General features: G+C 41.5%; 1 protein-coding gene across 4 annotated transcripts in view; it reads right to left on the minus strand.

Annotated features, from left to right (window-relative positions):
* Positions 1-17884, minus strand: part of CNTNAP5 (contactin associated protein family member 5) — a 312663-nt gene that overhangs the window by 124889 nt on the left and 169890 nt on the right. For all 4 annotated transcript variants that reach the window (XM_053402908.1, XM_053402895.1, XM_053402900.1 and 1 more), the window contains 3 exons: positions 17454-17718; positions 14773-14922; positions 8788-8959 (listed from right to left, as the gene is read on the minus strand). In XM_053402908.1, coding sequence (XP_053258883.1) covers positions 8788-8959; positions 14773-14922; positions 17454-17718 — 587 coding nt within the window. The remainder of the gene's footprint in view (positions 1-8787; positions 8960-14772; positions 14923-17453; positions 17719-17884) is intronic.

Below are 17884 nucleotides of genomic sequence, written 5' to 3' on the forward strand. Positions count from 1 at the left end.
TGATCTGGTTTGATAAGGAATGCAGCGATCTCAAAGAACACATCCAGAATATCTTCCGACAACACCATAAGGAAAAAGCCACTGCCCTACCCCCAGAATATTTCAACTATAAAAACTTACCGCAGCATCTTATTTTGAAAAAAGAGGTTGAATCTTATTTTGAAAAAAGAGATCTGAACATGCCAACAAACAATGGAAACATCTCCACTATGCCATAACCTCAAACAATGAAAGTTGATTCTCGTCCTTAGTTTCTGGGGCATTTAACATCAATCTCCTCTCCACCTATTTCGCCTAATGGTTGGTACCACTACTTTTCAAGTGCCTTGCATGAAGATCTTTCCAGTGGGACAGCTTGTCATCATTCTATGCAAATTGATGCCCCAGAGTGGCCTCCAGTTTCATCAGATGAAATAAAAATGTTAATAGGGCAGTTAAAGCAAGCAGAAGCTGCTGGCCCAGATAGGATAGGTCCTAATGTTCCCCACTGAGGTTGGGAATTCCACCCTTGTTTGGCCAGGACACTCCATATTTACACCAGCTTTATGATCCCCACCTACACAGAGCTCTTTCCCTCGCAAGATTTAACGTCTTACCGTCTGCGGTTTTGCAAGGTAGATTCTCAAAAATCCCATACTCTGAAAGATACTGCCCTTGTGGCACAAAACAGGTTGAATCCATCACACACATTCTATTTTATTGCCCATTTTATGCAAAAATAATAATAAAAATGATAAGTATTTGGCCCTCTTATTGAAGGTGGGGATTAATCGCACTGACTCTTCCAGGGTGTCTCATGTGTTGAACAATTGTAGTAATGACGTTGTGGAGAATGTGGCAAGATTTTTGAGTGACGCTATGGAATTATGTCACCATAGGTCCTAAGGGCCATCTTCGTACCTCATGATGTCTGGACAGTTTTATCCTAAAGTATCTCGTACTATATTTCATTAATTGTGTTGTGTTCTGATCCATGTATACAATGCACTTTTTTAATGCCAATAAAGGAGATTGATTGATGATTGAATGTTATCAGAATAGCAAGGATGAAGTGCTACTGCTCACAGTAGATTGTACTGAGCTACATGGAGCTACGTTTGGTTTCCATGAAAAACAACTTTGTAATTTGTCCTGCACAGCATCACATCAAGGTATTTTTCACTGCCCCTTGCAGTCCCTTTTCTCTCCCCACCCCATTCATTTTCAAAATGTAGGTTGAAATCTTTTTTTTTAATGCCCTTAAGAAGGATTTAACTTATTTTGTTTATTCAGAAACAAGCTGACTTTGCTTATGATTTTAGTCAGATAACTAACACTTCTTTTTTTAAAAAAGGAATTTTGTGCTATGTGATTCTACTGAGGGACACAGTACTATAGTTAGCATTGTGAGGTTATTGTATCTAATTAGCTAACAATTATTTGTCTAATTACCTCATAATTATTTATCAGAATTAGCCTAGCAGAGATATTACCCACACTAAATATATAATCAAGGGCTTGATATCCTGTTGTGCATTTGCTTTCACCACCTTTACTGTGTGTTACTCATGCAGAAACAGGGCCAACTCCACATATTTTTCTGCCTAAGCCAAAGGACAAGATGGTGTATATCCACTCCACCCAAAATTCATGTGCAGAAGCCTAAAAGCCTGACAACTGAATTTTTCTTCTCACTAGCTTAGGAGGTGCAGGTCAGGAATACACAGCTCTATCCAATCCCTGCCTCTCATTATCTGCCACCTGAGGCTGCTACCTAATGGTAGTGCTGGCCCTGCCCAGAAATGTAGCTTTGTTTAAAGCTATAGCTAAAGTACAATTCCACACCTTGACAGGGAAAACTTTGATTATAAGTGAGATGAATAAGGATCTATTTATTCGCATTGTTGAAAGGCATAACCCACAGTTAATATGTATCTCACTCTGTGTAGTATAGATATTATGTGTGTGTGTGTGTTTGTGTATGTGTGTAGTCTTTGGTTTTGTGACCACTTGATCCTTAGAGGAAATGAAAAAATGACCTATACAAAAATAGTAAATCCAGATGAGTTTCTTATCTGGCAGGGCCAATAGTTTTGGAATACAAGTTATCTCTCTCTCTCTCTCTCTCTCTCTCTCTCTCTCTCTCTCTCTCTCACACACACACACACACACACACACACACACACACACACACATATATATGAGATAACTTGTATTCCAAAACTTTTGGCCCTGCCTGATAAGAAACTTATCTGGATGTACTGTTTCAGTATAGGTCATTTATATCCCCTGTGAACAAAATTAATAACAATTATCTCACACGACACATATTTTTGACATAAATATCAATTTATGTGTGTGATAGCGACAGCACAAACATGCTTGGGTTTTCAACCCCTCCACAGTGGCCTTGTAACAATACTGTGTTATAGAGAAGTGTCTCAATGAAATTGCCTCTGTTACTTATGTCTTAGATTCTGTTTTATAAATTCTGCTTTCAGGCAGGAACTAGCTGCTGCTGGCATCGTCACCTCCTGGACACAGGCATCCAAGCTATGTCCAAGGACAGGTCCAAAGAGACAAAATGAGGATACTGGACTGTAGTTTGAGAGTCCTGGATTCTTCCAGAGAGTTTATCTGGGCAAATAAATGAGGAATGTCTCTGATTGCTTGTGCTTTCTGGATAACAGTCCTATTCCTACAGTAGTATCCTAGGAAGAGGGGGCTGGGAATAATAAAAGGAATAATCAAAACTATGGGGCCGTGACCCATGGCATTATCCCTCTTTCTGTCCATGGGAGTTATCAGAGAAAGTGGCTTCCTGCTGTGGCTCCTTCCCCAGCTTGTTCTGGCTTGATTGCCTAATTTCACACTGTCCTTGCTCCTGACAAATAATAAACAAACTCTTGCCAGATAATTATCACAGAAGGAGTTCTCGGCTCTCTGAGAGCTGGCAATGCCATTTCTCAGTTTTATTATGCCTCCCTGTCAGGCATACTTGAGGAACAATCAGATAGGGAAACCCAGCCATCTCCAACTGCATGATCAAGCCTCTATATAAACATGGCACTGCACAACAAAGGAACCTGGGCTACAAAAAAATGAATGCTTAATTTTAGTCTAGCTTATCTGAAAATTCCATTATAGGAACATGGGAAGCTGCCTTGGTCCATTCTCATGATGGTCTACACTGACCGGCAGCCGCTCTCTAGAGTTTCAGCCAGGAGTTTTCCCCAGTCCTGCCTGGAAAGCAGGGGTGCGGATTTCAACAAATGCATTCTCCAAAATTCTCCAATAATTTGGGGGAGAAGTCAGAATAAGAAACTGGACGAGTTTTTGGAAGATTCTTGTCCAGAGAAACTGGTTCAGGTTTATTGTCTATGGTTCAGTCCCTGCCATCTTCAGCTATACATAGCAGTTCAGGCAACAGTGTTGGATTAAAAAATAGCTGTGCAATCCTATGTATGCCTACTCAAAATTAAATGGGGATTCCTGTATATGACTGTAGCATTGTTCACTGAATTGTGAAGTTGCCAGACATAAGTTGACTGACATAAGGCAGCTCCATATGGTCATATGTCCATCCCATCCATCTCACTTGACAGTTGCAGGACATGGCAGCTTGTTTACTTGCCTGTGCTTCACTCAAGAACAGCCCATGCATAGCTCAAGGGAGCCATTCAGGCCCTTCTAGCATCAGGGCCGGTTACCCTGTTACATTTAATTCCAAGGCAATCCACTGATCATGAGAGAGCGGTTATGCAAACAGTGTCAACGCTGGAAATTGTGTACTGTCAGGAAGGGAAAGGTGAGTGCACAATGAAAGTTCAGGATCCCCAAAGACAGGGTGTTAAAGGTAGTGAAGGAAGGAGTGCAAAGCAATGTCTTCTCTCGACAACTTTTTCTAGCTCACTGCAGGTTAATTATTCCAGGGCAAAGACAATATTAAATATTTGCTTCTTCAGTCCCAGCAAGGGAATTTGATTTCACTATAAAACAAATAAAGTTGAAACACACAGGGCATAATTAGAAAGAAGATTCTCCAGTTTCCATGGCCAGTTTTAAAGAGAAAGAATTCATAAGTTGAGATCAGCTGTATCCCACAAATTAAATGTTAAAGAGCTTGCATGTGCAAAAACAACCCCCTGTTTTCATTTTTTCCTCTCCTTTTCATTTCTCTCTCTTTCTTTTCTTAGCCTGCAATAGGATGTAATTTCCCACTGGATGCTTTCTATAATACAACACGCACAATTTTGAGCAGAAAATGCTAAGTCTGAAATTAAATTTCCAAGCATAAATTCAGGTTGGTTTAAGAACATCAGGGCAGGCAGAAAGGAGAATCATCTATTTTAAAAGCAATCTCTGATTAGGAGGAGTGCTCTGCCAAAAATAATTTCCCTTTTTTGGTGTTTTGTTTGTTTGGTTGGTTGGTTTTGCATTATTCATCATTTAGTGAGGAACAGAATGCACTTGAAAATTATCAAACCGGGGAGAAAGTTCAGTGAGATTAACATGGGTGGGGTTCTGTTTGGATTGAACATCAGGGCAACAAATAGCTGGACCTGAATTCTTTTATCTGTATATATTAGAAAGTGTTTTGTCTGTTCATTTATTTGTTCTCTATAGGGTTAGCTGCTTCTCAATATATTGCCACCAAATATGACATAAGGGTTTGTGAGGTGGAGGTGGCAGACTTCATCACTGTTTGGATACTGGGAGCCATTTAGAATCAATGTGGTGGTCCGAAATGTCAGTTTGACCTGACTTTGCCTGTTTTTTGACATAGATTTGGCTGCCACTAAAATATTAAACTCAGAATGAGAGTCTGGGGTGGAGGTGGGGCATCTTCATTGACATTTGAATGCCAGCTGCCATTCTGAATCAAGAGGGTAGACTAAGACAAGACTTTAGTGTTACTTCACCCAATTTATGGTGGGCCCAAACTAAAAAAAACCACACCATATATATACAAATCACAATTTTTGGGGTTTCCAAAAAATTCTGAACAGCAGAAGGGAGTGAGTTATTTGAGAGTGGGTAAAAATAGGTCGCTGTTCAAGAACAATGGGAAAAACAATAAAAGGTATGAAAAGACATGGGTAAGGAAGGGGGGAATGAGGCAAATTACAATTACATGAGGACTGAGGGGATAGGCAATACATCACAAACATCCCAATTCAGATTTCTGGGATTCATTGCAGAACTTCATTTTTTACCATTACAGGAAAAGATGGATTATATTTAATTAACCATGTTACAACCCACCCACCCCCTGCCTGTCTGTGACCTATGATCTTTGTACTTGAAACCAATGATGACAAACTAATAGGAAAGTAGTGAGACTTCCCAGAGCCATTTCCCCCAAAATTTGTCCTTCTGTATTTTCATCTATTTGCTGTTAATTGGTTTCACCTAGATTTCCACAGAGGCTGTGATGATAGCGTCCATCACCCAGTAATCCACCAAGTCCCTTTGAAACCTTCTGAAATTGCTTTTGTAAACTTAGTGCCTTTCCATAGAACCTGTGGTGCTTAAAATATCCGTTACGTGTTCATCAAAGTCATCCGTGTGCTCGACAGAAATTTCATTATCCTTATTGTGGTTTCTGGTAGAAAATAGAGAGATAAAATTCCTCTTCACTGAAAAGCTGGATCATTCTATTCATCTATTTTATCAGCCAACCAGCGACAGAGCTGAGATTTACTGCCGAAGAATTTCACAACTTCAACAAGGTAATTTTACAGAGGTTTTCAGTTGTAAGCACTGGGGATGCTTTTCAAAGAGGTTGAAATAACACATACAGAACACCGCAGTACAGAATGATGGACTCTGGGGCTCTCATTACATTAATTATTTGGTGACTGGTATTCTAGATATATTCTTGTGGAATCATAGTGTATACTTCTTTAATGCAAAATGTAAAACTCGAAGTACAAAAAAAGCAGGTACTGTACAGTGTTGCAGTGTGGTTTTGTTTCTGTTTTCACTGCGTAGATGCCAGTATCTGTGCTGATCCTGAAAGTAAGTGTAGACCAGATAAGCTTTAGAGAGTCCCCCCCCCCCACTGGAGTGGTGTAGGAATGGAGTGGGCAGATATCCAGTCTTTGTGAATTCTGATATTAATTCAGGGGTGTGGAACATGTGGCCCTCCAGATGTTGCAGAGCTACAACTCCCATAATCTCTGAGCATTGGCCATGCTGACTTGTGCTGATGGAAGCTGAAATATGTCTTCAGGGCCAACGTCCTCCTGACTTGATCTGTGCCTGGATTAAGTACAGATCTTCACGAAGAGGGAGGAGGAGGAGGAGGAGAATATAGCTATCCATGGGACTTTACACTTCTCCCAATATTGCAATACAGCTCTTGGCTCAAAGAAACATGTCAAAATCCACGTAATTTTTAAAGAGATAGAACATATACCAAAATAGTATTTAAATATGGATTTGCATGCAGTTTTTTATGTAGATCTTTTTTAAAAAAATAATTTGCAGGTGAGTGTAGAAATGGAACAGAATGGACCTATGAATGAACACATGCTGCAAACAGGAAACAGACAGGTTCATCCATCCCTAAGGGTCAGATTAGTATGATGGCACATACGCTGGGGTTAGCTGGAACCCCTGAACCCCACCCAGGTTTATACCATTTATTTTAACAAAAGTATTAGTTTCTTTATCATTTATTTGATCACCCTTCAAGTATGCATGAAACCCATGAAGCCATGTCTGTCAGGTTCCCTGACATCCAGGAATACATATTTAAGAACCCACATTTGTCTTTCATAACATACGATGTGACCCAGAGAACTACAGCTCGTGTAATTTGGATGTTACACTATTTGTTTCTCCAGCTTCAACAGTAATGTCAAAAGTGGGTCAGATTGCATGTATGGTGAAATGTATGGTGAGTTGTCATCTGGGGGTTCACCTGATTATCAGCATTCCAAGTTCTGTGCTATCTGTATCTTAGCTAGAAGGTAACACGGGAACAATATAGGTAGAATTTTTCTAGGCTTTGTAACTGAGTACTATTGCAGATATGACTAAGTGAATGAAATGCTTGGGAATCTGTGTCATTCTCCCACAGCAGAAGTGGTAGTTATGCCTGCATCACTGACTCAGAAATAAGAGCCTCGGAAGCTTGCAGGGGGAAAGATCACTGGAGCAGCAGGAAGGTAAGCAGGAAAGTGATCCTCTTGCATTTGGTTTTTCCTCATTTTAAAAGGGAAAGGTCCCTGCCCTTGATTTCTTGAAGAAAGCCTGAAAAAAGTAGGATGCTTTCAGAGACAAGTTCACTCATCTTTAGTTAGACTAACTGAACTAATATCCATTTTAGATATTTAATAAAACTGTGTCCTAATTTATTTTAATTGTGGCCTCTTTCATTCCTTCTGGCATATGGGAGCAAGGACTTTACAGAAACAAAGTCTTTTCACCTAGCTCTGAACACTGCCTCTACACATACACACACCTCCCACATCCATCCCCAAACCAAGAAATTAATTGGGAGCTTAAAGCTCAAACTAAAAATAAGCAAGATATATTCTGAAAATTCAGGATATATTCATAATGAGGTACAATTGAAAAGCACAGATTCACATATATGACCTCTTCCGCCCCCTCCACTGAGAGACTTTTGCAACTCGAACATAGATTAATTCCTCACTTAGTGTGAAAACTGGCAAACAAGACCACAAAATATTACAAGCTCATAAGCACTTTTACTAAGCCACACAGTTCACTTCTTTTTTAACCCACTCTTCATACACGCAGTCTCAGGGTGGGGTATATATTAAAGTACAAATTCAAACAGTACAGTAATTCCAAGAAAAACATTAAAATCAATCATCATAATTTCTACATCCCTATTTTATAGTGCAAATTAATGCATGCCTATTCAGAAGCAAGGTTCATCAATTACCAGAGGACATGCTAATAATAATACAGTGGTACCTCAGGTTACATACACTTCAGGTTACATACACTTCAGGTTATAGTCTCCGCTAACCCAGAAATAGTACCTCGGGTTAAGAACTTGGCTTAGGATGAGAACAGAAATCGCGTGGCAGTGGTGCGGTAGCAGCAGGAGGCCCCATTAGCTAAAGTGGTGCTTCAGGTTAAGAACAGTTTCAGGTTAAGAATGGACCTCCGGAACTAATTAAGTACGTAGTCAGAGGTACCACTGTAGCTATGCCTGCAGAGCTTCTTTTCCTGGTCATCTGAAGTGAACTCATCACTAGCAACTTGGAAACTGGATAAGGGGGAAATCACACTTTGGTACAACAGGCTAGTTTTCAAGTTACTTCCTAAAATTCTGAAATTTCCACAACATGAATTGGGAGGGGGGTATTTTATTTTTAACTATGCTTCTAAAAACTGCTACGGTGTGCACTAACCTGCAACCTGTAAAGGATTCCATTTAAGCAAAACAGAAAGTGTGATAAGGCAATGACATGTTTTGATCATTCAAACATCTCCTTTTCTTTACCATCCCTTTACAACTTCAAAGCTATCAAATTCTGTTTGTGCATAAAATTTAATCTTTGCACAAATCTGCAGCTTGATTTAATTTGCATACTCCATCTCCCACAAACTAATATGGAGGGGGGAGAGAGAGAGAGAGAAGGAGAGAGTGAGTGGAAGAGATGATGCTTCGTGCAACTCCAAATTCTTCCCAGCAATACTTTTTCCAGTTACTCTATTTCACCTAATGTTGGAGGATTAGAATTTTCACTTACAGCAAACTGTACTTATAAGCCACTTGGCTGAAAGAAAACAAAACACACAAGAAGAAGAGAGAATAATTACCTGTCTTTGATGCCACAGAGATCAATGCGCAAATCACTAAAATTCCCCAGGGAACCTTGCTGAACTAAAATGAGGTCCTTGGGCTGGTTATCAATAAAGATGAGTCTCATGCAGCCTTGAAAAGCCGTAATGGGATTTAAACATTTTGAATCGGTAAAATTGTCAGGGCACCCTGTGGGACAGAGAGGGGAGAAAAGAGTGAGATGAAGAATACTTAAATGATAATTTATTTCCTTGGGGGTTCACTGATGGAAGGTCTAATTATTCCTAGTGTTCTCATTGCCTGCTCGATGTGAGCAAGTTACAAATTCTATGGCAATAAATAAAAATTAAAGAAAGAAAGCAGGCAATAATGCTGACAGAATACAGATACTTGGAGAAGCTCAAAGTTTTTGCTTGTCTTTTTTTAAAGCTACAAAGTGCAGTCAAGATTCAGTAAAAGAGTTGCCACTGTTTTCAACTGGATGTTTGAGGATTGGATCTGAAGGGCAGAACCTACCAGCAGTGGCGTAGCGTGGGTTGTCAGCACCCGGGGCAAGGCAAGTAATTTGTGCCCCCTAACCCGTGGATTTGCGCCCCCTAACCCTAACCCCCAGATGTTGCGCCCGGTGCGGCCGGCCCCCCTGAACCCCCCACGCTACGCCACTGCCTACCAGGAGTATCTGTACAAATTCCATTAGGAAGCACCCTTGTATACCAGGTACAGCTAACCCTATCATCTGGACGCAGCTGGCCCTACGTCACACACCCTTGTTATCCACTGAGGAGAAAAGAACCTTGTCCAAAGGACAGATCTGGCTATATTAGGTTATTAGGGATCTTTGTTGAATCTGAACTTTGGCTCCACACAATACTAGCATCATCCAAGCTTGGAGGGCAGCCATGCATCCTCTTAAGGTTGACAAGGCACGGCAGGGAGTGAGTTGATTAGTGAAAACTTCATTCTGGCCCAAGTGGGTGGAATAACATTCCCATAGCGCAAAGAGGTTTGATTCTCCCTAGTTCTACAGAGATGATGGTGCCCACCTCTCTGTTCTGGGTTGTGACATTTTTTAGAGGATCTGCAAAGAGCTCTCTATGAAATCTTGTTTGTTTGAGGATGGAGGCAAACTTGTTAGGGTTGATAGCCACATGTGGCATTTGGTTCAGGCAAGCAGAACTGGTTGGTTAAACATCTGATGCATTATTGGGTTAAGGGCACTCTTTATTCACCTTCCACTTCCTTTGGCTTGGGAGGGGAGGTCTTTGTGGGGGTGCTTTAGGCATTGCATGCACACCTTATTGAATTCTGGATAGCAGAGCCATGGTGTGCTTGTTGAGTCTGAAAAACCCAAGGTTCATGTTGCAAGGAGGGAGAATGACTTTCCAATCCTTTGTTGTGTGGCCATAGATTGTACAGTAGTATCTCTGGTTACAAACTTAATTCGTTCCGGAGGTCCGTTCTTAAGCTGAAATCATTCTTATCCTGAGGTGCGCTTTTGCTAATGGGGCCTCCAGCGCACAATTTCCGTTCGCATCCTGGGGCAAAGTTCGCAGCTTCTTCTGGGTTAGCGGAGCTTGTAACACTGAAGTGTTTGCAACCAGAAGTGTTTGTAACCAGAGGTACCACTGTAACTGTAAACATGCCCAGGAGATGGGAGGGGTCCAATCTTTCCTTATCAAGAACTCACCTACTCAGACTCCTATGATTTGACCCAGGAATAGGCAAACTCAGCCCTCCAAATGTTTTGGGACTACAACTCCCATCATCCCTAGCTAACAGGACCAGTGGTCAGGGATGATGGGAATTGTAGTCCCAAAACATCTGGAGGGCTGAGTTTGCCTATGCCTGAATGTGGTTAATTGTGGCTTGTTTGTTTTTTGTTTTTGCAGATCCTCCAGTTTCACACACATTTTGCATCTTGAGCCTTCTTTATGTGCTTACAAATATTGTCCCCATCTCTCAGCATCTCAGGCCTGATATGATGAGATTCTGCCAGGTTATGCTTTCCACACTTTTCACAGTGAGTCCATCTCTCTGAATCCAGGACTTCTTAGTGTTATCATAGAATAGGAAGACCTAATCCGTTATAAGCTTCCATTTCCCTTGTTGCGCTCGTTCTGGTTAAGCCCTTGCAGCCCACTAAAATGTACCAAGACTGATTTTGCACATTTCCCTGCCAAAATGGGGAGACTGTCAAGTCAGTGACAAATTATAATATATGACGGGTGGCTCATTTGGGCTTGCTGGGTCACAGATTGTGCAGGTCCATCCAGGAATCAGTTCCACAGCACTTGAGCAAGCAAACTGACACAGGAATAGAATTAAAGGTTCTATATGCCTGGCTAAGCCATGGAATGACCATCGGCTAATACAATTAGGTAATAGTAGCAATGAATTGACAGTTGGCAGATGTCTAAGTATTGGCTCCATGCTGCCTGCTGATAAGGTATGCCCTAGAAACCCTATGCCACCTTTTTCCATATGGCATTTAAATTGCGCTGAGCTTTACACCAGCTTGCTAGGGTCATGTCAGCATCTGGGCTAAGAGTACTGCTACGCTGAGGGAGAATTGGAGAGGGGAAATGAAAATGTCATCTGAAAGCAGTTTGCACTCCAGATATAATCGAGGAGCACAGAGTAAACTCTGTGAAATATCATAGGTGCAAAAGTCAAACCAAAAAGAAGTCTTTAATCCCACCACATCCTGCACAAAGGTTAGCAACAGAAGCGTTGCCACAATATAAAAGCAGTCATCATAGCCAAACAGGGTTAAACTGAGGCAAATGTTGTCCTACCCTTCACAGCATAGTGGGTGGGTGGGTGAAGGGGGGTTAAGACAATGTTGCTGTTGTTATTTTTAAAAGATGCACGCAGCCCATCTTTAAACAGAAGGAAGGAAGGAAGGAAGGAAGGAAGGAAGGAAGGAAGGAAGGAAGGATTTTTTAAAAAAAAAACTTTCAATTTAAAACTGGAATGCAACACTTCATAGTTATAAAGAAAACTGCTAATTTTTGCGTTCTATGGGTTGATGTTTTCAAAGAGTTTATAACACACATCAATTTTGAAGTATATACATTTGTAAGTATTTTATATTCAAATGCAAGTACCACTTATGGTGATTCTAAAATATTATATTTGGCAGTATAATAGTGCAGAAGAACAATTATTTTATTGTGATGCTGCCTTGTCTGAACAAGCAATATGTGACTGGCTCATAGACAAACATATTTGAAAATATGGGAGCAAGCAGTGTCTCCTACAAGCCAAAATTCTGGAGCCTTAGCTAATGTCACACAAATAGAGTTTTTGTGCCCACAGTGATCAGTAGCCAAAACGAGGGAATTACATAATGACCAGCCAAACCTCCCAGAAACCTCTTATATGCTGCTAGACTAGAACAGACCATATGATATATACAATGTGTACACATCATACCTTTAAAGCATATTTCAATCGCATTCATTCCCTCAAAGAATTCTGGACAGTGCAGCTTACCTCTCATAGAATTGCATTTCCCAGAAAACGCTTAAAAAACTATAGGGCTCAAAGTTCCTTGAGGGAAAGAATGTCCTTCAAATGCCATTTAAAGGTATAGTGTATATGCAATCATAGACTCATGTTTGTAAAAGCTTCTAGATCAGATTTTCTTTGGTCTGAACAATTCAGGTTTCTACTATCCCAGGGTATCCCTTTAGATATTTTCTCCCTGGATCCAATCTCCACTTCATTAACAGCAGCTCAGCTAAACAAAGGATGATTGTTAGAGGGCCTTCATCCAGAAAGTGATAAACTGTCCTCAGGTTTATAGGTCCAAATCCAGAGATTCCTACTAAACAGATACAAGGGAGTGTGTGCATAGTATTTCTGGGTCAGGTGTGTGTTGCCAAACAATTAATTGGCACTATCTACTCTAATTATGGGACATGGGTGGTGCTGTGGGTTAAACCACAGAGCCTAGGACTTGCCGATCAGAAGGTCAGCGATTCGAATCCCTGTGATGGGGTGAGCTCCCATTGTTCGGTCCCTGCTCCTGCCAACCTAGCAGTTCGAAAGCACATCAAAGTGCAAGTAGATAAATAGGTACCGCTCCGGAAGGGAAGGTAAACGGTGTTTCCCTGTGCTGCTCTGGTTCGCCAGAAGTGACTTAGTCATGCTGGCCACATGACCCGGAAGCTGTACACCAGCTCCCTCGGCCAATAAAGCAAGATGAGTGCCGGAACCCCAGAGTCAGTCATGACCGGACCTAATGGTCAGGGGTCCCTTTACCTTTACCTTACTTGGATTATGTTGTTGTTTTATTAATTAAATTAGTATACCACCCTTTAGGTAAATAGGTAAAGGACCCCTAGATGGTTAAGTCCAGTCAAAGGAGAATATGGGGCTGTGGCGCCCATCTCGCTTCAGGCCGAGGGAGCCGGTGTTTATCCACAGACAGTTTTCTGGGTCATGTGGCCAGCATGACTATACCACTTCAGGTGCAATGGGACACCGTGATGGAAGCCAGAGCACACAGAAATGCCATTTACCTTCCCACCGCAGTGGTACCGATTTATCTACTTGCAATGGTGTGCTTTCGAACTGCTAGGTTGGCAGAAGCTGGGAAAGAGCAACAGGAGCTCACCCTGTCAAGCAGATTTGAACTGCTGACCTTCCAATCAGCAAGCCCAAGAGGCTCAGTGGTTTAGACCACAGCGCCATCCAGGTCCCTACCACGCTATTACTCACAAGTCTCGGGGTGGTTACAACATAAAATCACAGTATAAAAACACAAATTATGTAATTAAAACAAAAAAAACCCAGTAACCCCCTCCTTCAAAACACATTTGAAAAGGGCCTTGGACATCAAACAGTCAAAAGCCTGGTTAAAGAGGAACATTTTTGCCTGGCACCTAGAGGTGTATAATGAGGGCACCGGGACTAGAGCATTGAATCAAGGCATCGTATTTCCTCCTGAAGCAGGCAGTCCGTATTGAAGCTGAATGTTAGAAGATTCAGGGCAGATAAAATATAAGGGCCACAAATATATGGAGGCGAAGGCTATCCATGGCTACTAGTCACAATGGCCATGTTCCACTTCCACTGGGTAGGCCTTTGAATACCAACTGCTTGGAATCAGAGGTGAGGGGAGTCCTGCTTGTGTGCTTCTCAAAGGCATCTGGTTGGTCACTGTGAGAACATGATGCTGGGCCATTGACCAGCAGGCTGTTCTTATGCTCTTACATTTCCCCCCAAAGAAAGTGCACACACTCAAATGAGCACATGCATGCGCACACATTGTCCCCACCACCACCTTTTGTGTCCATATGTGAGCTCAAATAGTGGCAGATATACAGATGATATGAAGATTGAAGAAAGTGAAGAGGACATACTCTCCTCTGGTATTTCTCCTTCTCCAGCAATGTAAAACTAAGTCGAGGTCACTCACCGAAACAAACAAAAGAAAACTTATCACATGGTCTGGAGATCATTTACAGGAAATGTTTAAAGTGCAATCCAGAGCAGTTTAGGTATGATTAGTTCTGACTGAAAGTAATGAAAAAATAAGCACTTATCCCTGCACTTCTCCTCTGTGGATTTCAATTGGAACTCAGCATGACAAAACCCTGTATAGATACATCCATCATTGACGTGAAAAGGTGTGATCCACTCCTAACCATTATTATCTGCCTTCCCAAAACTTTCTACCATCTTACTTATATCAAATTCATCAGGCTGCATACAAAGCTGACACATTTTCATTTCAGAGGCGTCTGTGTATTTTGGTTTCTCAGTATATTGTGACTTATCTATTTTGACAGCTAACCCCAAAAACATGTAGCTTTCCAATGGTTTGGGAGACATGTGATGATTGTTTACTAACAGATCCTCTTTTTAAAATAAAATGCATACAAACATACATACATAAAATGTAATAGATAACAACATTGGTTCTTTTAAGAAAAACAACTAACCAAAATGGACATCATTTTTAGTCACCACAACAGCACTGGAAAGCAACGTACCTCCAAAATAGTAGCTGTGCCCTGAATAAATCTGTGAAACAGTGGTTGCATGAACTGTAGATGCTACATCATTATCGAGAGTTAGGGTGATGCGATGTCTTCTAGCATTGATGTTAACTGCATGCCACAGACCATCATACAGATTGCTGCCTGGGAAACAAGGAGTGGAAAAGAGATCAGCTACTCATGGGGGACAAGAAGGAAGTGGAGGAGGAGGGGAAGCTTGTGAGTAATTACTGTCCTTTAGGGAAATAACAAAACTGTCACTCAGGCAATGTCAGGGGGAGCACACACACACACCAGGTATAAACAAGCTAACATTAATGAAACTTGTCCCCAGAGCCAGAGTCCTCATGCACTACATGAAGCTGTTACATATATAAATATCTCTATTCATTTCAATGAAGGGGATGGATACCAGTGTATATCCTTGCACCCCACTGAACTAAAGAAGGAAGCCTTTGATTTAGAGGCGCTGTAAATCCTCTGTTCCCTCTTTGTCCCACTAAAGAATTGTTGAATTTTAGACTTTTGTCTTCTGCTTTGGGTTCCCAGTTGTTGTTGGACTACAACTTCCATCATTCCTAGCTAGCAGGACCAGCAGCCAGGGATGATGGGAGTTGTAGTCCAATAGCAGTTGGGGACCCCAGTTTGAGAAACACTGTTCTAAATGCATGCTGAGGAGAAGCATTCCCCAAGCTGTACTGAAGCTCCCATCAGCCCCAGCCAAGTTAGAGAAGGCGGATCATGTCCTTTGTTGGAAACGACTCAATTTCTTTAAACCCTTCCACCAGTCTATGTGACTGCATAAAGCAGGCTGGGGTTTATAAGCTTGAATATAACTATTACAAGGACAAAAGGATAAAAAATGGGGGGGTGTTACTTACCAGAACAAGGAGAGCAAAAGCTAAAAGGATTTTGGTTTGGCTCTACTTAGGATTTCTGCCAAATAATTCTATGGCATCTTAAAGACTACTTATTTTCCTTTGTATTGTAAACTTACTCCATTGGATGCAAGGAAGTTCGTGCATATAAATGCTTATCTTGTTCATAGAACTTTGTCTATTTTTGCTGCAGCAGTTGCTGCTCTAGATTTTAAGGGGCTAGATTTGTTGTTGTGCTTTTACTACTTCTTGTCTTTTGAGTTGCTATATCAGCATGCAATAACCTTCACACTATTATCAAGCCAAGGGCATGCTGTCATGTCAACTACAAACCAGCATACTGTTGAAATTTTCCCTCTCGCTAGATTTGGCAGAGGGAATAAAAGATGGTTCTTCTAAGCTTGAGTTGCCCAATTTTCACTTCCCTTTAAAACAAAGGATACTGTTTTGATGTCATGTTTCATGTTGGAAAGCCAGGGACTGGCCACCTATAAGGCCTACAAGATCTGTTCCCTGCTTCTCTCTCTGGCTCCTTTCCACCTGACCTGGGTGGGTGGCACCCTGTCTGACTCCAGTTATAAAGGCTGCTGAAAGATGTTTGTAAAGCACTAGTCCATTTGGTGCATAATGGGGAGAATTTGGCATGGACGGGAGATTAACACACCTCTGTTTTCTGCAGCATTCTACAACACTTCTGCTGTGATACTTCAGTTAAGGTGATACTTGAATTTAACTGGTTTGAAATGAAACAGTTTGATATTGATGTAGTTTTCTGTTACTGATCTTACTGAAGAGTTTATTAAATAGAATGGTATTTTTGGAGACTGTATTTATTATTCATTCATTCATCCCCCCCAAAAAAAAAACCCTATACCACCAATGTGGGAGGTTTTTAGACAGAGGATGGATGGCCACCTGTTGTGGATTCTTTAGCTGTGCTTCCTGCATTGCAAGGTGTTGGACTTGATGACCCTTGGGGTCCTTCCAAGCTCAGCAATTCTATGATTCTATGCAGTGCTTTTCCCCCCTTAAAAATGTTTAGGGGTACTGTCATTTTCCTACTCATATTGAAATACTGCTCCTCAATGAGACCAAACTTAGATTCACAAAATGTTTAGAGTTTGGATTTGATATCCCGCCTTTCACTCCCCTTCAGGAGTCTCAAAGCGGCTAACATTCTCCTTTCCCTTCCTCCCCCACAACAAACACTCTGTGAGGTGAGTGAGGCTGAGAGACTTCAGAGAAGTGTGACTGGCCCAAGGTCACCCAGCAGCTGCATGTGGAGGAGCGGAGACGTGAACCCGGTTCCCCAGATTACGAGACTACCGCTCTTAACCACTACACCACACTGGCTCTCATGGTATGCCTACCCCTTACACTGGTATGCCTACCCCTGCATGCCCCCAGAAAAAAGCACTCATTCTATGATTTTTTAAATGCATCAACAGCACTGTATCAAGGAAACCCTGGGTGAACAGATGACTTTCAAACAGGCATCTAAACGTCAACATGGTAGGAACCGGCTGACTTTCACTGTGAACTCATTCCAAAGGGCAAATCATGTGTTTAGAGGAACTTTAATTGTGATGTTTTTTGTTAGCTTCCTAATGTGGATCCAAACACTTGTATCATGGCATGTGTTTGATAAATCTATGGCTATGTTTTCATTGTATGTAGGTACAATAACATATTGATTTGTTTACTGTTCTTTTGAGCTGCTTGGAGCTTAATTTGGAAAGCCAGTATAGAAACAAAGAATCCGAAAGAAAGTAAATGTTTCTATTAGATGTGCAATACCTGCACTAACTCCTACATATTTCTCTGTTCCTTTCTGGATGATGAGCGACATCCTTCCATGCTGGAGGTATAACAAGAGTAAACCGGAATCTTCTGACAGCTCCGTGGATAGCAGCAAACCATCCTTGTTCCACGTCCGAAACTGGAAGCTAACTGACAAGCCATCAAGCTGGGGAGTGCCTGGTAACAGCAAGTAACTGTTGTTGGAGCTGTCAAAGGTGATGGGAGTGATTTGTGGTTCTGAGCAGGCAAAAGTCACATTACCCTGGAAAGTAATAAAAACAAGGGGAGGGTGAGGAGGGGAAGGAGACAATGACAGGCAACCATCAAGCTCTTTTCCCATTCAGTGGCTCTGAATATGCTGCAGTTATCACAACAGGAGGACAGGAATATCATGTACCTTTAGGATTGTGTGTACGTGTGTGTGCAAC

Source organism: Podarcis raffonei, chromosome 1, assembly GCF_027172205.1.
Source record: "Podarcis raffonei isolate rPodRaf1 chromosome 1, rPodRaf1.pri, whole genome shotgun sequence".
Classification (NCBI taxonomy): Eukaryota; Metazoa; Chordata; class Lepidosauria; order Squamata; family Lacertidae; genus Podarcis; species Podarcis raffonei.